Below are 23,833 nucleotides of genomic sequence, written 5' to 3'. Positions count from 1 at the left end.
AAATATTTAATTATATTGAGCACATCCAGATTAATGTGTAACAGAAACCAATTCATTAATATGATGAAATTCGCTCCGTAATGCCTTATAGCGTTTGAGCCTATGAAAAATTAGTTAAATTTGTGGACCTCTATCATCAAAATCTTCATAACCGGCCCTATAATCCTAAATTTGTCCAGAGTTTCAGCTTAGACATAGAACGTGAGCTCAGTTGCACTGATTTTGCCATTCTATAACTCGATGGTCCCTTCAATATCTAGATCCAGAGAGTTGCCTGCAGTATGTACTTACATGATAGAACAACCGCCATTTTTCCGGTGTAGACCAACATCAGCATGGAACCGTACAGGTAGACGTAATTGGCAAGTACCTGATTGGCGTTCGGCCCGACTCCTTGGTAGATGTATCCGAACAAAGTGGCGACGGAGGCATGTGCGAAAAGCCTAATACCCAACAGGAACTGTAATGCGAAAAAAAAATTACCATTAATCGACAAGCATAGATTGATTGTTTCAGCGAACGAAAGCCATCAACAAGAATCACCCACTGAGCAGAACCGGTTCCGGAAGGAGAAATAAAGTTACCCAGCAATCACGCATTTCATCATATTTCATCTATGGAATATTGATCGAGAACCGTCTGAGCGAGGTGCGAAACGTTTCTGTAGCTACGCGAACCGGTTAGCAGCAGTGGCAGTTGATAGAATAATTATTAGAATTAGACTCAGTGTGAGCTAGGGAAGATTGACTGGTTTGTGCAGCGGGAAGGTTGAACATGCTGTCCGATTGGAAGAGTGTTGTTGCTTGTAATTTTATTTTTCCTTATGGGAATGTGTTGTGGATAGTCTCGTGAAGAGTAGGGTGATCATGAATGGATCGAGAGGTTTAAGATTTGGAATATACGTAAGTGTGATAGGTTGTGGCATGAGATTTGGAAGTTTTTGAGATCTGGAATTTTTTCTAGTTCATATTGAATATTGGACGCATAAATCATAAATACAATAATTTAAAATAAATATCGACTAGCACATTACAAAGCATATTTATAACTTAATGTGAAGACGACCGGTGGAAATGTACTTTGATCCCTCTTGGATTGGCTTTTCGGTCAGTAATAATTTTAAAGCGGAATCATGGCGTCTAGTGGTCGGCGAAGTGGCAATTCATACTACACTCTCATTACCTACCCACAAATAGCCAACGCAAGTAAACCTTCCAGCTCCAATATACCAAATCCAACAACCCAACGCCAAGCATTCGGTGACGACAGAAACGCCTAGATCAAGCCTGCCCAACTTTTCTGATTCCTCTTCGACCTAAAAGGATTTTTTTTTCTCAAATGAAAGTTTAATATTACAGTCAGGTTTCCTATTAGACACACGGTTGGGGGCATTATAAGAATGCACGTCATAGGGACCCAGGGCGTATGCAGGCCTTAAACGCGAGTCAATTTTTATTGACTTGGTCACTTTTTTCGACCTGATAACTAAAAAGTCTCTATTTGCAGTAAAAATTCACTTTATTCAGAAAAATGGTAATTAAAGTCACTATTTTTGTGACCTAATGATAAATCAACAACAATCTTGATCAGATGTATGAAACTTTTAGTTTGCAGAATATGCACTTAGAAAGATGATGTCTTCGAGCCGTTAAATTCAAAAGTTCACCGGAAAAGCTCCGACCACGGGAACATTCCCGAGATCCTTTAACCACTTCTAGAAACTAAGTATGTGTACGAGTATACTGTCAAAAATAAAATAAAATAACCGTTACACTGGCGTGATAGAGATTTGTCCATATATCTATCTATGGCAACGAACGTGAAGGAGGTAACCCTCATATAGCGATCCAGGGTTGTCCTACCTACGAATTTGTTCGCATCGATAAATGCTGACGCTTAGGCCATCTTCAGCAGCGTTATATGCCTTATGATAAAAAATGATCGTCATACGATTTTTAACTCTGCAGAAGATGGCCTTAGTGAGAGTGAAATAAAGTTTGATCGTTTTGACAGCATTTATTGAAAGTCGCTAATCACAGTTCGCACTTATTAGGCATAAAACCATTATCCTTAGAGTAGGGAGGGGTAAAATGTATAGCTTAATTCTAAATAAAAACTCAAAATGTCATGATGATTTAGATGCTATTCAATTAGTATACTTGCAGTCCAAAAATTATGAAAACCGATTGAGTTTTGGAAAAGTTATAGCTATTTATTGGTTTTTCACGTGCAATTTGTAATATTTGACTTGACAAACTTGAATTGCATAGGACCTTATGAACATGTAATTTTATTCGACACTTTTTATAATAACGTAGCCAGGCACATCATAAGGATGCTTTGAGGTTTAAATTTAAATTTGGTAAAATATGCCTATTGGGGAAGGTTCGCGAATTTCATTGGAATTGGAACGGTGGATATAACAAACGCTTATTGTAGCTTAGTCGTCATGCTCGGCGGAAGTGGCGCTACCGGCTATTACACTAGCACAAAGCTCACGAAGGTGTCGCTAACGTCGCTTGATTTCTAATTTCTAATTTCACTACTTTTTCGATCCAGTTTCCTAATTACAAGTCAAGCGTGTGCTAGAATAAGGGCGTAAGTCGCATGATCGATTTCTCTTCATCGATCTTCTCTTCTGTGAATAAAGATGACAAGATACGGGTTTGTTAGCATTTTTCACTCCAGGACGCTAGACAGCGATGCAGTCGTGCGTCTTGAGGTGAAAAAATGCTGACAAACTTGCGCCTTGTCGTCTTTATTTACAGAAGAGAGGATCGATGAAGAGAAATCGACCATGCGACTTACGCCCTTATTCTAGCACACGCTTGAAGTACGTTTTTCATTATTTTCCATACGTTTTGACAGCTCTCGACTACCATTCTTGCATGGGCTTGTGTGGGAAGTTTGAAAAATTTGAGAATCTAACATAGCGATCAGTGAGTGAAATGCAAACATCAGTGTTGCTGCTCGGCGGCCAGTTCGAAAGGTTGTTGTCTGTACTTTTTGCCGCTGGCGCCAACTGTTAGCCTTTATGAACGAAATAAACAGTCGAAACCCTTTTTTTTCGACAGATAACTTGGAATATTATAACAGTTATGAGAATTTACTTTTCAAAGTATATGAAAGTTACTTTTAAACCTGTTAACTTCTAGAAGTCATTGTTGTAGCAGGCCTTGGATTATCAAGACGTGTTTTTTTCGACGTCTTTTCTTTTCTTTTTCAGGAGGAGAAAATTTTCCAAACAAGCTGATTGAGAATTGGATTGATCCAGTTTACGTGCTTTGGAATTGAGGAGAGACATTCCGTTCAAGGAGAAATAGAACAAGATTTCGATTGGATTTTGTTAAGTATATTTTTTCTAGTTCATTTTTCTTTCTTTTAAGTTTTAACTTTGGTTAATCACTTAACTTCTTATTATTTATTTATATTCCCCGCAGTTTTCTCGATATGGAAACTGACGGGGAATCTTCAAATTCTAAAGATGATGATCATTCTGATCTTCCTGCTTCAGATACTAAACCATTTAGAGTTAAAATTTTTCCTTCCACTTTCATTGGTCCTTATCCTGTATATTTTAGAAAGAAGGATAAACCAATTAATGTTCTTTTGACTTCGGCTGAAGTTTACAAAAAATATAAAACTGTTAAAGAAATTAGAAAAATTTCGCTGGATAAATTAAGGGTAGTTTTTGGTTCTCGTGGAGATGCTAATGCACTCCTAGAATCTAATTTATTTGGAAATTCATACCGCATATATGCCCCTTGCGATTCGTGCGAGATAAATGGCGTAATTTATGACGAATATTTGAGTTGCGATGACATTCGTAATTATGGTTTAGGAATTTTCAAAAATAAATCTATTGCTCCCGTCAAAATTTTAGACTGTAATCGTTTGTCTAAATTACCTTTCAATGGGAATGAATCAAGTTATATTCATTCTGATTGTATTAAAATAACATTCGCAGGTTCTGTTCTTCCTGATTTTGTTTCAATTAAAAATATTTGTTTTAGTGTGAGACTTTACTTTCCCAAACTTATGCATTGCACGCATTGTCTTTTATTTGGACACACTTCTACTTACTGTTCAAATAAACCTAAATTCTCCAAATGTGGAGATTCACATTCTTCATCTGAATGTGATAAACATTCTGATGCTTGCATTTATTATAAACAGACTCATTTTTCTATTAAGGATTGTTTAATCAACAAATCAAATTCAAAAATCGATGTTCCTATTCAGAGATCTTAAAAGCTTCTGGGGATTTTACTTCTTCTAATATTTATGATGCATTATCTGACTATGATAATGATGATTTAAATAATGAGTCTAATCAATTTATATATAAACCTCCCACAAAATGAAAAAGAGCTGGTAACAAAAATATTGAAAATTCTGATCCTCAGCCTTCTACATCATTTGATAAAAATTTTCCTCCACTTCACAAACGATTCCTGGGTTTCAAAAAGTTGAAGGTGAAAATACATTTGCTAATGAAAGTTCTAGGGAAAATATTGATAATAATGAAAATTTCGAAAATTCCATTTTGAAAATTTTGGAACAAATCTTAGATTTATTAGGATTTAGTGATTTTTGGAAAAATTTGATTAAAAAATGTTTACCCTTTTTTGCGTTTATTTTTGAAAAGATAAATTCTTTTGAACCCCTCCTTTCTTCTTTATTTTCAGTGTAATGGCTACTACCAATAAATTAAATATATTACAATGGAATTGTCGTAGCATTATACCCAAAATTGATAGATTAAAAGCTTTATTATTTAGTCACAATATAGATATATTTTGTTTAAGCGAAACTTGGTTGGTGAAAAGTAAACGCTTACATATTTCGACTTTCAATATTATTAGAAAAGATAGAAATGTTTCAGCAGGAGGAGTTTTGATTGGTGTTCGTGAAAATATTCAATTTAAATATTTAAATTTACCTTTCAATTTTTCAATTGAATACATTGCTATTTCTGTTAAACATTTGAATAAGGAATTTTCTGTCATATGTTTTTATATCCCTCCAAATTATCCTTTTTCATTATCAGAAATTAAGACTATATTAGATAATGTACCTTCTCCATTTTACATTTTAGGAGATTTTAATGCGCATAACTCTGCTTGGGGTAGTAGGAATAGTGATGGTAGAGGTAATTTGATCCTGGATTTGATTGATGAATTGAATTTGAATAATCTCAACGATGGATCATTTACCAGAATTGCTGTTCCTCCTACTCCTCATACATGTATTGATTTATCACTTTGTTCTAATAGTTTAACATTCCTTTCTCCTTGGAAAATAATTAATGATCCTAATGGTAGTGACCATTTACCTATTTTGATCGAAGTTTGTAATAATGACAATAGACAATCATCTAATGAATCCCTCAAGCCTGATTTACGTAAAAATGTTGATTGGATAAAATTTTCGGATCTTATTTCATTTTGATGATTCATTATCTCCACTTGGTAATTATAAACAATTTTGCGAAATTATAATTAAATGTTTATTAAAATCTCAAAAATATAAAATTACTCCAATTTCTCCAAGGAACAAATATCCTTCATTTTGGTGGGATAGTGATTGTTCTTTGGCTTTAAAAAATAAATCCGATGCCTTTAAAAAATTTCGTCGTTTAGGATCAAGGGAAAATTATTTTTTATACTGTAAAGCTGAAGCTAAATTTATTCAGATTACCAAATTAAAAAAAAAGGAATTATTGGAGAAATTTTATAGAAAATTTTTATAAAGAATCTTCTCTATCTTCTCTTTGGTCTGTTGCTAGAAATTTTAGAAATTATAATTCTTCTTCTCCAAATATTCAAGAATATTCTAAAGATTGGATTAATAAATTTGCCTCTAAAATTTGTCCTGATTTTGTTCCTTGATCCATAAATTTTGAAAATTGTCAAAGATATAATTATTTTCCTTAACTTAGTGCTTCATTTTCATTAGAAGAATTAGATTTAGCATTATCTGTTACAAAAAACACGTCTCCGGGAATTGATAATATTAAATTTATTGTTTTGCAAAATTTACCACATGATGGAAAAATACATTTGTTGTTATTATTATTATAGCTTTATTAAGGAGATTTTCATCCCTAGGCTGGTTCATATACATTTGTTAGAATTGTACAATTCATTCCTTTTTCAAAATATTCTTCCTTCGGAATGGCGTTCTATTAAGGTTGTAAGTATTGTGAAATCAGGCAAGGGTCCTTCGTTAGCTGATAGTCGTAGACCAATAAGTTTATTGTCATGTCTTCGTAAGCTTATGGAAAGAATGTTACTGTTATTCCGAATGGATGCTATTTTTTATCAATTTGCCGATGATAAAGTTATTTCTATCAGCGGTAATAATAGAGAAATTATTCGTCATTTTATGCAATGTGCATAAATAATATTGAAATTTGGGCAAACAATATTATATCTTATTGGTCACGAAATTGAACAAGTTGATGATTACAAATATCTAGGAATTTGATTCAAAATTATTGTGGAAAAAACATATTCAATATAAGTAGACGAAAAAGAAAACGAATTTAGTACTATACCATTTAATTCCACTAGAGTTTGTATCCTTTGACAGTATTTCGACCACAACTGTAAGGCCGTCTTCAGTGTCGTGTACTAGACTCGACTTGAAGAAAACCATCGTATCAATGATTATATATTAACACTAGGTATAAACGTATTTCCCTACCCATTATTTTTTTAACTTAAAATTTATGAGCATTTAGGTACATTCCATCCCTCTTTTGTTGAAACTTTAAATGCTGAAAGGTACATCACGGGAACGATTAGTAGGTACCAAGTTGAATAGCCATGTATTGCCGTTGCCGTTGTCTCTGTTGAGTAGCGTCGTAGGTACCTGTTTGCAAATTTACAGACTCTCCGCCACATCCAGTTTCCAAGGAGAAGAAACATTTCTCAAAATTTTGATATCGGCCGTCGTAATTGTATGTTCTTCTGAAAAGATATGTTCTGCCACCTTAGATTTGAAATCGTATGTCATCCCTTTGTCTATCGTCTAAGGATACAAACTCTAGTGGAATTAAATGGTATAGTACTAAATTCGTTTTTTTCATCTACTTATAGGTATTCTATTAAACAGCTCGAAGATTTATTATATTCAATATATCCAGATAATTTGTGCAAAAAGAATAAATTTCCTTAGAACCATAACAGGGGCTCATCCTACTGATTTAATTACACTTTACAAAACGACCATTAGATCTATTATTGAATATGGATGTTTTACTTTTGTAAATGCTAGTCAATCTTTTTGTAAGCTAGAAAAGATTCAATTTCGGTGTCTAAGATTTTGTTTAAAATTAATGAATTCAACTCACACTCAATCTATTGAGGTTTTAACTGGAGTGATTCCACTTAAAACTCGCTTACATGAATTGAATTGTAAATTCATGTTGAATTGTTTTGTGAAAAAACACCCAATAATTGATGTTTTGAAATGTTTAAATGATATAAATCCCACTTGCAAAATTTTAGATTCATACAAATATTGTTCTTCTTGAATATTGTTCCTACAACAATTTCTACAGTCAATTATCATAATTTTGATATTGATGTTCACTCGTTTCACCCTATGATTGATTTATCGTTATATGAAGAATTAAAACAAATTCCTAGTAATGAGTATTTTTGCTTCGCTCCTTTATTTTTTCGGCGTAAATTTGTTGGATTAGATTCACATCAATTTTACTTTTCTGATGGATCATTAATCCAAAATGTTGCTGGTTTTGGAGTTTATAATTATTATTCTGCTTATTTTTTCAAATTACAATCTCCTTGCTCAGTTTTTATAGCTGAGCTAACTGCCTTGTATTTTACTTGTTCTTTGATTAAAAAATGTACTCCAAATATTTTTATTATATGTTCAGACAGCTTGAGTAGTTTGAAAGCACTCAATTCCATTAATTTCAATTCTAAAACTCATCACATTATGTTGTTGCTGAAAAAAGAATTATGTTATTTGCATTCTCAGGGATACATCATTAAATTTATTTGGGTTCCTGCTCATTCTAAAATTTATGGTAATGAGCAAGCTGATTCTTTAGCTAAATTAGGGGTTCGTTGTGGCAGTATGTTCAAAAGACAAATTTCTTCGTCTGAATATTTTACAGATTTAAAACAATATTCTTTAAATAATTGGCAGCTTTCATGGGACTTTAGTGATAAAGGACGATGGTGTCATTCAATTTTACCTAATGTTAGTCGATTTAGTTGGTTCAAAAATTTTGCTGTCGGAAGAAATTTTATTTGTACATTATCGAGGCTTATATCCAATCATTATATTTGTAATAGTTATTTGTATCGTATCAACATCAATGATTCTAATTTGTGTGATTGTGGTGTTGCTTATGAGGATATTGACCATATTGTTTTTCATTGTACGCGTTTTGCTATACCTAGAATTACTTTCTTTAGAAATTTGAAAATATATCATCGTTTGCTCCCTCAATCTGTTCGTGATATTCTGGGAAGTAAATTCTTACCCTCGTTGAAAATACTTTATAGATTTTTAATAAACTCATTTAAGGATCGCATCAAGTTGTTCACACGATATACACATGCAAAAATGGTCATTGGCATAAGCTCTCAGTTAATAACTGTGGAAGTGCTCATTAGAACACTAAGCTGAGAAGCAGGCTCTGTCACAGTGGAGACGTAACGCCAGAAAGAAAGAATCAAGTTGTTTTCGAGTCATGGCCCTTTTTCAAGATTTTTGGCTCTGCAATGGATAAATGCCGCCTGAGCCTTTAGATTTATATGTTATTATTATTATCATTTTGTAATATAATTTTGAAAAGACAAAGAGGTTTTGTGCCTTTTTGAGAAGAATTTCATAAGGAAATCACTCAAAGGGGCTTTTCCCTCTTTCAAAATTTTTAGGTTAAAAATAAATACATAAATAAAAATAAATAAATAACTTCTAGAAGACAATTTCGAATGAATTTATTTCTTGAATTTTAATCTTATGTAACTCAGCTTGTTACTACAATTGATAAATCAAATACTATGCTACTCATTTTATAACACTATTACTCTTGCATAGCACTTGCAGTACTAGATCAGGTGGGTACGGTGAGAATCTGATCTGCCTGTTTGCGCGAAAAAGTCACCAAAATTGAAAGCTTTGCTTAATTTTGCGAAAAACTTGTGTTTTTCTGGCAATTAGAATTAAGCATATTTTTGTTTGATCCCTGATCTAAATTTAGTTTGTATTTTTATGACTACATTTTGCCAGATACAAAAGTATGGTAACCCCCCCTCCCCCACTTAAGAAAAAATGGAAACATCTCTGTCAAAAGCACCATATCTAATGGAAAAAAAACTACACCAATGCACAGTGGTCCAGGAATCAGTTTTACGCGGAAAGATGCATTTTGAGCTTTAGAATGGAACATTAGAAGAAAACGGTTTTCTACAAAGTTGTTTGTATTAGCTAAGCCCTTTGTTTGGTGTTATTGGAAATTAGGGTTGTAAGCGTGAAAGAAGAGAGCATTTGATATCCCCTTGTATTTAGAGCAAAAAAGTAATTGACCATTGTTATACCCCTTGAATGTTAGGTTTCCCTCCAAAAAAGAATACGATTGTCAGTCTGAGTTGAGGAGTGCCACAGAGTGGTAATAAAACGTGCAAAATTCAGTTACAGTGTCGTTATTTTTTCTGCAAAGAGCCTCCAGCTTCAGAAGTGGGATCCGGATGTCCTGAAGCGCTGCGGAACGACCAGAACGACGAATAAACGGATTGATTGGCGCTTCAACGAGTTTTGCGACGATGCCGTTGACGAGACGAATGGCTGCAAAGCTGGCGGAAGACGCGACCGGAAAGCAAACCGATCCGCCATTTTATGACGCTGAAAACGACGAGCAGAGAGACGACGTGGAAGACGAGGAGAACAACGATCAAACTGTACCCAAGACGCAAGTGGCTGGAGCTGCCAAACGACACGAGACGCAAGCATTGAACCTGCATCCCTACGACGTTGGGCGATTAATTCCCGAATATGCAGAGGGAGACGGAGTGTGTAAGTGGTTGCGACGAATCGACCATTTCCGTGCGATCTATGGCTGGTCGGAGCAAATGTGCCTGCTGTACGCAACAACACGATTGGCGGGTGCGGCTGCAAATTGGTACAGACGGCATGAGGAGTGGATTTTCAATTGGCGACAGTTTAAGGATAGGATCGTTATCGCTTTCCCCGAAACGTATGATGAGGCCGATGTTCACCGTGAATTGGAAGCAGTCAAAATCGAGAAAGGAGAATCATATGAGTCGTACGTGTACCGTGTAGACGCCATTGCACAGAAGAGCGATTTCAGTGTGTCAGCTACATTGAAGTATATGATTAGAGGGTTACGTCACGATAAGGTCTACAGCAGTTTGCTTGCGAAGCAGTATACGTCTACGCTGGAGTTGTTGCAACACATAAAGTGGATTGCCTCAAACATGGAAATGGTTCCCACAAACACCTACAAACAACCGAAAGCAAATTCAGTGTCACCAGCCCCGGGAACAGAAGTGATTTGTTACAACTGCCGTGAAGTAGGTCATCGCTCACTGGAATGTCCAAAACCACAGCGCAAAGAACGGTGCAACAAGTGTCTACGTGTTGGTCATACAGCCAATGTTTGTACAGCCCGCGAAGCAGCTACACGACCGGCACAGCAAGATGTCACCAGTAGATTCGACGGAGTGAAACGATCCACCACACATGCGGTATTCGAGGGCGAAGAAGCGGACGATCAAATCACCGTGGACCAGGCTTCGCAGCAGCAAATTGAGATCGAGGCAGCAGGAGAGCGTTTTCGATCGATGGCTCTGATCGATACAGGTAGCTATACAAATTTAATCAAAAGAAAACTGCTACCTAAGCATTTGATTCTAAATGTAAACAGTGAGGAAGTTGTAGGTGTGAACGGTTCCAAAGTTAGGATTCTAGGATAGTTCGATGCTGCTTTGAATATGTTAGGTAAAGTTTTCCAAGCGCGATTTTTGGTTGTGTCTGATGATACCATGCAGATAGACGTTATTTTGGGGAGAAACTTTTTGATAGTGAATCGTATACAACGATTATACCTAAAACCTAACGATACCGTTCATGCGGCAGACTATGAATGGTTTATGCTTGGCAATATTGATGGAAAGTGTATGTTAGGCGATGACTCTGCGTTGGGGATGGATTTAGATGTAGGCGATGATAAGGAGACGATGTCTTGTCGTGTTCAGTTGGAAAACCTACTGCAGCGAAGTTATTTGAATCGACCACGACCCAACAAGCCTTTGGTGACGTTTGAAGCGGAAATACGTTTGAAGGAGGACAAAGTGTTTTCGTCTTCTCCTCAACGCCTTAGTGTGTTTGAAAGAAAGGAGTTGGATAAGATAGTATCGGATTTGCTGCAACAGGGAATTATACGTGAAAGTGACTCACCCTACACGTCGCGAGTAGTTCTGACGCGGAAACGCAACATCACCTTTCGGATGTGTGTGAACTATAAGCCTTTGAACAAGATAGTAGAGCGAAACCATTTCCCTATGCCAGTAATTGAGGACCAAGTGGCAAAACTACAGGGTAAACGGTACTTCACTTCGTTAGACTTGAAAAATGGGTTCTATCATGTGGATTTAACCGAAGAATCAAAGAAGTACACTTCCTTTGTGACTGACAGTGGACAATATGAGTTTAATCGTTTGCCTTTTGGCTATGCCAATTCTCCGGCAATATTTGTCAAATTCATTACAAAGGTTTTGGAACGTTATATCAAAGAGGGTCGAGTAATAGTTTTCATTGACGATATGCTCATCGCTTCGAATACATTGAGTGAACACTTTCGAACACTAGACGAAGTGTTTCAAACGTTAGCAGACAACCATTTGGAGCTACAGTTCGCTAAGTGCCAATTCGTCAAAACACATTTGGATTACTTGGGTTACGAGGTGCAATGCAACCAAATTAAGCCAAGCGACCGACACGTGGAATCAATTAAAAACTTTCCAATCCCTACCACTCGGAAAAGCCTGCAACCTTTTCTGGGTCTTGTCAACTATTTTAGAAAGTTCATCCAAGGTTTTAATGTACAAGCAGGCCCACTGTATGAACTACTAAAGGAAGATAGGGAGTTTGTAATGTCCGCTGATCATCTCCACGCTGTTGAGAGTTTGAAGGAGGCGTTAATATCCAAACCTGTTCTACGTATTTATTCGCCGAATGCAGAAACCGAGTTGCACACCGATGCTTCGTCATCAGGTTTCGGCGGAGTATTGTTGCAACGACAAAGTGATGATGGTATGATGCACCCGGTCATGTATCATAGCAGGAAGTCGACCGTACCGGAGTCCAAGTTGCACAGTTTCGAATTGGAAACCCTCGCGATTATCTACTGTTTACAGCGTTTTCGGCCCTATTTATTCGGTATGAAGTTCAGCATAGTTACTGATTGCAATTCTCTCAAGCAAACTCTGGAGAAAAGGGATATCAACCCGAAGATTTCCCGTTGGACCATGTATCTCGAACAATATGAGTTTGTTATCATTCACCGTTCGGGGGCCAGAATGCAGCATGCGGATGCACTCTCTCGTTCGAATGTGCATACACTAGTAGAGGAAAAATACGGTCCAAACGTGTTTGATGATGCTTTGTGTGTTGCGCAGCTACAAGATCCCGAAGTAAGAAGGATTGTGGTTTCTGTCGAAGAGCAGCAAGCAAAAGACTTCGAAGTAAGAAATGCTATATTGTATAAACTAGTGGGACGAAAATCTTTGGTATATGTTCCGGAGAAAATGGTACCATCGGTTATTAATAAGTTCCATAACCAAATGGGACATTTCGGTGTTGATAAAGTGTGTGAGCTGATAAGAAGAGTTTATTGGTTTCCACGAATGCGTGATCACGTACAACAACACGCAAAGTCTTGTATAACGTGCATTGCGTATAATCCCAAAAACAAACGGTTTGACGGAAATCTGCAAGACATCGACAAGCCAAAAGTACCCTTTGAAGTAGTTCATGTAGACCATCTGGGCCCATTAGAGCGGAGTAAGGGAAAAAATGAACACATTTTTGTAGTCGTTGATTCTTGCACAAAATTTGTGAAACTTTTCCCAACTAAGACCACGAGCACAAAAGAAGTGATGAAAGCTTTGAAAGGATATTTTCAATCTTATTCGACTCCGAAGGTGCTGGTTTCGGATAGAGGAACCGCGTTCACGTCCCTTGCATTTGGAAGGTTTGTGGAAGATCATGGGTTTAAACACGTAAAGGTTGCTACCGCATGCCCTAAGTCAAATGGTCAGGTGGAACGATACAACAAAACGTTGGTACCACTGCTGGCTAAATTGGTTGAGGAATCAGGTAGAAGTTGGGACACAGTACTTATTGATGCGGAGTTTCTTTTGAACAATACAGCGAATCGTTCTACTGGCAAGACGGCATCAACTCTATTGTTTGGGGTTAATCAGAGGAAACGCATCGATTATGATTTAACCCAATATTTGCAGGATCAGAACAACAGCGCTAGAGATTTGGAAGGTTTTCGAGAAGAAGCAAGCCGAACTATGCAGAAACAGCAACTGTATAATAAACGTGTTTATGACAGTCATTGCAAACGGAATACATTGTATGAGCAGGGAGATTTGGTGATGTTGCGAAGGATGAACACTGTAGGAGAAAGAAATAAGCTCAAACCGAAGTTTAGAGGTCCATATGTGGTGAAGAAGGTCCTCGATAACAATCGTTACGTGGTTGCTGATTTAGATAATTACCAGGTGTCAAACATACGTTTTGAAGGAATTTTAGATCCACTAAATATGCGACTCTATCGAAAGGCAGAGAATCGAGAAAAAAGCGAAGATACGGAATCGGATATTGAATACGAAGATGTAGAGTATTTAGAGGAAGAAGATGAGTTAGTTGGCTAGTTTCCTAGGTGTACAGGATGGCCGAGCTGTAAGCGTGAAAGAAGAGAGCATTTGATATCCCCTTGTATTTAGAGCAAAAAAGTAATTGACCATTGTTATACCCCTTGAATGTTAGGTTTCCCTCCAAAAAAGAATACGATTGTCAGTCTGAGTTGAGGAGTGCCACAGAGTGGTAATAAAACGTGCAAAATTCAGTTACAGTGTCGTTATTTTTTCTGCAAAGAGCCTCCAGGGTGGACCACATTTTCACAGAAATTGTGTGAATAGCTTTCTTATTTGTAGAAATTATATTTTACATAATTTTTAATTCTAATAATAAACGCAAATTTTCATGCAAAAAGATTGTTTTTATCTATTTTAGTTCAAAAGTTATTGAAGTTTTTGTGATAAAAAATATTTGTTTTTCAAGACATTTTATTAAAGTTACAAAAATAACACAACTGTAATTTTTTGATACAATTTTATTTTGTCTTTTGAATGCCGTCAAAAGATATTTTTTATATTTGCCCCGATCAGAGATATTCTCAATCAAAGTAGGCATGTTTTTGAGAGAAAAACAACATTAACTCCCAAACGGAAGGAGTTAGCGAGTTTCTTCACTCACCAAATTACGCATTTTTTAAAGCTTTAAAAGTGTTTCATAGACTACTTTGATGAGAAATTTGAATTGAAATCTCTAGAGCCAGAAAACCAGCTTTGTTCGGACCACCCTATATCACCGTAGGAAAATGCTCTAAATCGGCCAATTCAAGATATACAAAAAAACTTTTTTTGGCAAAGTTGCTGGAAATTGAATAGTCTACAACTTTGCTGAAGCATGTATAATATAATTTCTACAAATAAGAAAGTTATTTACACAATTTCTACGAAAATGTGGTCCACCCTAATTTTCAATAGCACCAAACAAAGGACCTTACTAATACAAACAATTTTGTAGAAGACCGTTTTTGTCTAATGTTTGATTCTAAAGCTCACAATGCATCTTTCCGCGTAAAACTGATTTCTGGACCATAGAGCAATGGGATCACTATCTTATTAGTTGTATAAAAAATGCAAGTTTTTCCGCCATATCTACCTAATTAATTGAAAATAACTTTTTTTTACAATCATCTAAATCTTGCTCTTCAACACGCTAAAAAACTGATAAGGAACTTGCTCGGGAGTAGATTGCATCAAGAGTGGGGCATATCGTTCGGCCCGTGATGGGCCATATTGGCTTGAAATGAGAAATTGTTGGAAAATGAATATTTCAGTGAATTTCCACTCTTTTTGGTCATTCTAACTAATGATACTCGTTCAGAGTAGTGTTTAATCTTTCGACCTTGAACTGAGTCACATTAACCTCTTCTGTTGCGTTTTTTGTATGAAACGATAGTCAAGGAAATTGCCTTTAGATCTATAGTGAAAAACTTCCCAATAGCTTTAGCATTCCACTGTCATAATCGAAAGAGAGCGAGGGAGGAGAGAATCTCTCATTTGTACATAGGTCCTTTAGTAATGTTTAGCGAGTATTGATCGCGTTGCTTGCTCTTGCTTCTAGGAAATTTTTATATTTTTTCATATATTTTTAAAGAGTTATTTTTTTTTAAAGTTGAAATTTTAAGCTTTTATTCCATAAAAAAAAATTGAAAATCGGTAGAGCTGTGCAAAAGTTATGATTAAAAAAAATAATTAAATGCGCTGAGACCTACAGTGTGTGCCGATGAAAAATAACTGATTTTTTATTTCCAAAAAAATATATCTTAAAAACTAAAAAACATACATCGCTGAAAATTTGACAGTAAACGTAAAATTTTCCGAAATTTCAAGAAAAAATGACAACAGCAATAGCTTTTTTTGTCCCAAGGCCTTCAAACCACGAAAATATGGAAATTTTGGAATTTTGACACTTTAAAAACAATATTTGTTAAATTTTATACTTTTCTTGAGAAGTCAAAACCTTTAGGTTTCATTTCGTTCAAGAAAATTGAAAATCGGTCATGCGGTTCAAAATTTAAAATATTTTTTAAATAAAAATTTTGCAACATCGCGATTTTTCTGGTCACCTTATTTCGGAAATGGTCATCCTAATAAAAAAATCCAAAAACACGTGAAACCTTATTTCGGATAAAGAACAAAATAGCAAATTTTCATGGAATTCGGTGACCCACTAGATCGGTTTTTCGTGGAATGGCTGTATAACTAAAATGGGTAAATATTTTGACACAAGTTTGTTTAGCAAAATTGTAGCGGAAATTCACTAAGTGGTATGTGTTTTTTTTTTTTTCAAAAGTACGTTTTTTTCTGAAAATTATCATTCCGCTAAGGTCAAACTTTCGCCCCACCTTACTCTGAATATTAATATCTTTCAATGACACCATGCCGATGTACTCACATTTTTATGAAACGGGTCACGCTTTCGCCATTATTGCATTCGAAATATAAATTTAAATATTTATTGCGCCAAACCGGAGCGAGTCTGATAGACCGAATTAATGGTGGCGCCCACCCTGTGCATCGACCTGATCCAGAACTCGTTCCAAATGTCAATTACTTACCGACTAATGGCAGTGATTACCATTAGTGTGTGTGTCTTTTGGAATGTGTTTACATTGCGAGCACGTGCACTACATGTTGATACAATGAGCGTTCCTGTGTAGTAGAACTGCCACCTTGCTGGAAGCCAGGTGAAGTCACTTAAACCACATTTCAAATCGAAGATGAATTACGGGGTTGCGCAAGAGATAACCGGATTGATCTGCGATAGTATTTTAACCCGTCTGGGGTGGGTTGTAAATCATTCATCGGGATGGGTTTTTACTCGTCAACCGAATGGGTATTCCTAGTGGAACTCATACCTGCCCTCGATGAATTATTGAGCAATTGCAATGTTCGCCGATTGAACTCAAGCAGATCTAGCAACGAAGTGTTGCACGTTTCCTCAAGTCATCCAGCGACTTCTCATAAATAAGTCAGAAGCTACAATCGGGATCGATCGGGTAAATCACAGTAATTATTTTTCCCTCTTTCTCACGACTTTAGCCGGAGTGTCAAACGATGTAAGTTACTCGTCTCGGTGCCTCAACGCTTCAATTAGCTTATTAAACCCAAAGACAGGCATGGCAGCCATGTCATTTAATCCATTGTTTGCATTGTCGAATACTAAATCATTTGATCGCGTGATCATTATGACAGTTTAGCACATGAATAATTGCCGTCGTCACAATCTCGCTTTGAATCGGGAAACGAAGCGCATCCGCTAAATGGATTTTCGCTTCGGTGACTTGGAAAACTGAGGCGATCTGATCGCTTTACTTCAGATTCCGTCTTGATTGCCCCATCAGTGAACAAATTAGCATTCACTACAGGTGGCATTATTCCCCTGCGGTGAGGCGCCTTTACAGATAAAATATGAAATTTGCACAAACTCACATAATTCCGCCTCAGCATCAGTAGATTCCGATAGAGCAACAGCAGGAACTGCATCATCAATGAGGCCGGCTTGGTGTTATCGACAATCTCCGGGCACAGCTCGTTGCCTTGAGGGTCTGGACTTCCAGCATCTCCGCCACCTCCTCGATCCTTGAGCTGTAGCTGCAGTTCCTCCACTTTGCTGCAATCGGTGTCCTTCGGGTCGGCGTCGGCAAAGTCATATCGCGCCACGACGGTCTTAACTGTAAAGAGGCGGAGAGAATGGAGAACATTAGATACGCGATTTTTTTGGGGATATTATGGCGCAAATGCAGATTACAATCATTCAAACTGGTAGAGAATCGACTGTATGTTTGAGTCAAATATGCTGATTCAATTATGCTTTCCGGCTACACAGTCTTCATTTTTACAACGACTTTATTATTTGCCCGACGTTTCGACACGACGAATTGTGTCATCCTCAGGGGGATAAATATTATTGTTAGGATCACTAACGATAACAATATTTACCCCCTGAGGAAAACATGGTTCCCGTGTCGAAACGTCGGGCAAATAATGAAACCGTTGTAAAAATGAAGACTGCGTAGCTGATAAGCATTACACCTTACTAGCTTTAGAGAACAAATGTTTAAATGAGGAAGATATACTAAATAGGTGCAGTGCTGGAATCTTGTTCTGAAGTTTCTTTGGAGGAAACATCACACTAGATAACGGACCAGTAAGCAAGGGTTTGAACTGACTCAAAACTGACTAAAATAAATGGAAAAATAGTACCATAGCAGCCTACTAGCTATAATAATCGAGCCACGAAGCATTCAGTCATAGCTAAGTTGCTGCAAGCATAAGTGTTTTTTGGAGTCGTAGATTACCCGAGAACAATTCGGATGAATAACTACTTCGGTATCTCCATTATTCACTTTGGTATGAAGAGGTTTTTTCGGCCGAATTGTCTGAATCAAAAGTGCCTAGAATTGGATCCGGCTTTCCATACAGAAACATGGGCAGAAGCCTCTTGAGGGTTATATGTGAGGCGATCGAAAGGTGGAAACAGTTCTTTGAAGAACATCTGAACGATGCGAGATCGTAGAAATCGAGATTCTCGGCTGCAACAGGAAAGAAGGAGAGTATACCATTTTTCACAAAAACAAAACGAGATGTTAAGAGGCTTTCCGACACAGAGCAGATGATAAATATTACATGGGAAATATTTCGTCCAGTTCATTCGGTATTGGAAAGTGAACAGCTGTCTTATTAAATGTAAACTTCGCCCACGACAATTATCTAATGAAAATTTCCCTTGTTCTATAGAAATTCCGCAAACAACCTTTCCCAAAGAAACTCTAGGCATTCTTGAAGATTTTTTTAATAATCTCCAAAGAAGTATGTGGATTCCTTTCAAAAATCATCTTCCTTCCTCCTCTTGGATTTTTCATTCTTAATACATTTTTGAACGTCCTTCGATAACTAACCCAGGGATTTTCTAGTTTTCCTTCCAAAATTTTTAATAGCTACCAGTGAATTGTTGAAGAACCTCTTCAGAGTTTGTGAGCAATTCAGCCGTTTTTAAAGAAGAATTTTGTTGAGGAATTAAAAGTGGTCACCTCCGCTATAATAAAGCTTAGAATTCTTTAGAGGCGGCTCTTGAATATATCAAAAGATTGAAAAAAAAACCTTTCGGAATTTTGGATATCCCAGTAAATTCCACCATGAAATCATTCAAGGATTCATGCAGAATATACAGACATATTTTCTATACAGAATTTCTTATGGAATCTTTTGAATTTTGTCAAAATAACTCGCAATAATTCACTGATGATTAATCGTAATATTTTAGAGAATTTGCTGGGAGTTTTATAGCGTACAGTAAGTGTAAGTTTTCCAGAGTGAACTCGTAAATATATTCATTAAGAGATTCCTGAACGAACCGTGCGGAGAATCATTGGATAGATTAATTTTGAGATATATACTAAATAGGTATCTTATCTGGCCAAATGCTTGGTACAAATCAGAAACCATTCGTGACAGATGTTTAATGCCTTATTTGCTAAGCGTGGCAGGTTGTCAGAGAAAAGATCAAAACATATATGATCGAAAATCAGTCTTTGTCCTAGCTGTAATGATGAAAAAAGTATATTATTGCTCAAAGAGTGAAATTCACTGAACACCAAGGAAATGGGAGCTGAATATTCATAAACTGAGGATGGTTCAATATGGCAATTTTCATACTAATGTAACAGTAGTTTACGGAACAAGTTGCAAAATGTTTTTTACAGCACGAGTCGATTATTTTGACGAGTGCTGGAAAAATCGAGTTCTGCAACGAGTTACGTACTAGTAGTTTACGGAACAAGTTGCAGAATGATGATTTTTACAGCACGAGTCTTAAATTTATCCTACGAGGCTTGCCGAGTAGGATATTTACGACGAGAGCTGTAAAAATCAAGTTCTGCAACGAGTTACGTTGCACTACGAACTTTTGCAATTCCATTGAAGACCACTTGAGGGTATCAGAAATGATATCGGAATGCATTCATAATCATTTTACATTTTTTGAAAAATGGTTGTGTAATGATTCATTACGCAACTCGAAACGGTTCTGTAATGAGAAAGCGTTGCATAATGAATCATTACAGCACTGGTTTCAATTGCTTAATGACTATTACCGCACTGCATACTTCAGTGCAGGAAAGTAGGCCGTTTCATGACAATGAATGGCGTGATGAAAAACATCCTATGGACCAGTGCACGAGTTCACCATTTGACGTTTGGGCGTGCCGTACTATTTATGTGACCATGGAGACCAGTGAATTTGGCACCACTCAAACGTCAAATTAGTGAACTCGTGGATTGGTCCATGAACCAATGCACGAGTTCACTAATTTGACGTTTAAGCGGTGCCGAATTCACTGGTCTCCTTGGTCACGTAAATAACACGGAACCGCTCAAACGTCAGATAGTGAACTCGTGCATCGGTCCATTACGACGAGAAATTGCAAAAACATATGTATGTATAGTGCAGCCCACAGACGCTCAGATAGTATGACCAATAGCGTCTAGTGGATATGCGATTGCTTTTTTTTCCGCATTCTGTGGATTTGGGGAGAATATCTCTACGACTTTTGGACAATAATTGTGATAATGAAGAGCAGATCAAAGTAAAAGTACCAGAAAAAATGAATATGGACAAGGAATTCCTGTTATAATTCGCAAAAAGCATTTCGGCAAAACTCTAACCTATAGGAACTTCTGATGAAATCCCTAGACGAACTCCTGATGGAATCACTTCAGGATGTCCTGATAAAATCTCTGGAGGAATTCCTGATAAGATTCCTGCTGGAACTCCTGATAAAACCTAGAGGAACTCCTTATGATATTCCTGGAAGAAAAACTTCCTCGAGTAATTCCTGATATAATCTCTAGAGGAACTCCTGATGAAATCCCCAGAAGAACTCTTATAAAAGCCCTAAAGGTACTCCTCATAGAATCCCTATAGGAACTCTTGATGGAATCCCTTTAGAAAATCTTAATAAAACCCCTGAAAAAAATCCCGATAAGATTCCTGATGGAACTCCTGATATTATCCTAGAGGTACTTCTTATGACAATCGGTATCTCTGAAAAAACTCATGGTGGAATCCCTGGACGGAGGAACTCCTGATAAAATCCCCAGAATAACTCAGATGGAAGCCCTAAAGGTTCTCCTGATAGAATCTCTATCCGGAGGAACTCCTGATGGAATCCTTCAAAAAATCCACAAAGATATTCTTGAGGAACTGCAGATGGAATCATTGGAAGAACTCCTGATACCCGTAACGCGGGTAGATCACCTTTTCGAGATGCGTTACGGGGTAAGATCTACCAAATTGTACTCTTGCTGTATCTGTTCTTGTGAATACTTATAAGTTACGGTCGGAAGAGTATAAGAGAGTAACAAGCCACTAAGACCCACCTATTTGTCCTAGATGATGAGGAGGTCGAAGTGTAAAAATGGCTCAATCAGCATTTGAGGTTGGTTTCAACGCATGAGACAATTTCTTTCCAAGTTCAAGAGTTTATCTTTCGATATCTAGGAGGGAAACGATTCCGAATCAGTGGAGTAGCAGGCCTCTTAACTTCTAAAATAAGCTTTTTGTTTCAAGGAATCTAAATGTCTCATGCGATGAAACCTGTTCACAGTTTCAAAAAACGACTTTGAACCTTATAAGTAGAAGCAATAATTTGATACGCTAGAGTACCGATGCATGGTCAAAATCAGTATCATTCAGCTTAGTGGCCGAACCTGATTAAGGGGCGCGCTTCTGAGAGTTTAATGGTGACAAACAGTTTTCTCCAAAAGGTAAAAATAGCGGTATCTTTTTCTAAAGAGGCTCTATGCAAAATGGTAAAGAATGATATTTGTATAAAAAACGACTACTTCATTATTTTTCAATAGTAATGGAGTAGAACGACATGCACTAAACAAAGGACACGGGTACACCACAAAAGATCAAAGAAAACTGGTCGCAGTGGTTCATCCCGAACAGAAACAGATGAAGAACTCCTGATGAAATCCCTGGAGGAACTCCTGATGGAAACCTTGGAGGAATTTCTAAACATATTCTTGAAGGAACTTCTGACGGAATCATTAGAGAAATTCCTGATGGAACCCCTAGAGGAATTCCTGATGGAATACCTGCATGAATTCCAGATGGAATCTCTTAAACAACTGCTGATGAAGAAACTTTGCTGGAATGGCTAGATGAGCTCTTGACGGTATCCAGGTGAAATCTCTGAAGGAACTTCTGATCGAATCTCTAGAGGAATTCCAGATAGAACTCCTGATGGAATTCTTGATTGAATTCCTAGAAGAATATCTGATAAAAACCTTAGAAGAACTCCCTAGAGAAACTTCCAATGGAATCAGTTGAGAAATTTCCGATGGAATTCCTCGAGGGACTCTTGGTTGAAACCCCGAAGAAACTCCTGATGGAATCCTTCGTAGAATTCATAATTTAATCTGTAGAAAAACTCCTGATAGAATTCCTGGACGAGCGCATGTTTTATTCTCTAGAATAACTCTTGATCCCTAAAGGAACTCCTGACAGAATCCCTGGAGGAAATTTTGATGTAGTTCCTGGTGGAATCCTCACAATGATTTCTGATGAATACTTTTGAATTTTTCCTGATGGAGTCCCTGGACTTCTGATGGAATCCCGTGAGGAAATCTTGATGAAATTCCATGAAAAATTCCAGGTGAGCTGTTAAATTGCTGGACAAAATTTTGAATAAATTTCTGGAGGAACCCCTGATGGAATCATGAAGGAATTACCGATCAAATCCATGAAGGAATTTTGGTATATTTAATAAAGAAATTCATGTAGCTTACCTGGAGAAATTCTTTATTAATTCCACGAATTTCTCCAGGGGTTCTTTAATATTTCTTTTACGAATTTCTACTGAAATTTCTTCAAATTTTCCGCTGATAAAAATCTTTGGGATTTCATCTGGATTTTACCAGCAATTTAACTGGAAATTCAACAAGGAATTTATTCAAACATTCTACCAGTATTTTTCAGAAATTTTACCAAAAAATCTTCCAGACATTCTATCAGATATTTTTATTAAAATTCCGGCATAAATTTCATCAGGGATTAAGAATCTCTTCCGGCAATTTTGCCAAGAACTTTTCCACAGATTTCAACAAGATTTTCACAAAAAAAATCTTTTACGGATGGCATCAACATTTCCTCTAAGGATATATGAAGAATTTCATGGTAGAAACCTTGAAATTATTTCTAGTAAAATGCCTTAAGGAATAGATTCCGCTCGAGATATAACTCGGGATTCCACCGGGAAACTCTACAAATATTTACCCAGAATTTCCTTTAAAATTTCCGATATTATTTCCCCTCAAATCCGTTATTAAAATGTTTAATAGAATCACTGAAGGAGTTCCTTGTAGAATTCCTGAAAAAATCATGGTCGAACCCCAGTCAGAAACCTTGATGAAATCTCCTCAAGAAATACCTATAGAAAATACTTTGGAGGAGGTTTGGTGGAATCGTTAAAATATTACCTGGTGTAATCCCTGAGAATGTTCCACCTGGAATCTATTAAGTTATTTCTTTTAAGGAATTTCAAAGAAAATACTAGAGGAATCCCTGAAGAAGATATTTGTATTGGAAATAGAAAATTTGGAAAAAATTCTGAAAGAATTCTTGTTGGAATAGCTGGAGCATGCCATGGTCCAATCTCTGGAAATATTTTTGATGAAATAATTGTCGTAATTCCAGATGGCATCTCTGTTGGAATTCCACTAGTAGTCTTTGGATGAAATACATGCAAAACCATGAGAAAAATTGCTGGCAAAATTCCTGGTTAATCATTATTCGAAACCCTGGAGGAATTATCGATTAAATCTCTGGAAGGATTCTTGGTTGAGTCCTTGACGATTTTGTTGTTGGAATCCCTAGGAGTATTTCATGTTGAAACTCTTAT

General features: G+C 36.7%; 1 protein-coding gene across 7 annotated transcripts in view; it reads right to left on the bottom strand.

The window, feature by feature from the left end:
* LOC5570859 (ATP-binding cassette sub-family G member 1) overlaps positions 1-23,833 on the bottom strand; it is a 129,623-nt gene that overhangs the window by 8,097 nt on the left and 97,693 nt on the right. For all 7 annotated transcript variants that reach the window (XM_021848098.1, XM_021848092.1, XM_021848096.1 and 4 more), the window contains exons 7-8: positions 17,358-17,599; positions 292-460 (exon numbers count right to left, since the gene is read on the bottom strand). In XM_021848098.1, coding sequence (XP_021703790.1) covers positions 292-460; positions 17,358-17,599 — 411 coding nt within the window. The remainder of the gene's footprint in view (positions 1-291; positions 461-17,357; positions 17,600-23,833) is intronic.

Source organism: Aedes aegypti, chromosome 2 (genome assembly GCF_002204515.2).
Source record: "Aedes aegypti strain LVP_AGWG chromosome 2, AaegL5.0 Primary Assembly, whole genome shotgun sequence".
NCBI lineage: Eukaryota > Metazoa > Arthropoda > Insecta > Diptera > Culicidae > Aedes > Aedes aegypti.
This window is presented reverse-complemented; position numbering and strand designations above follow the sequence as displayed.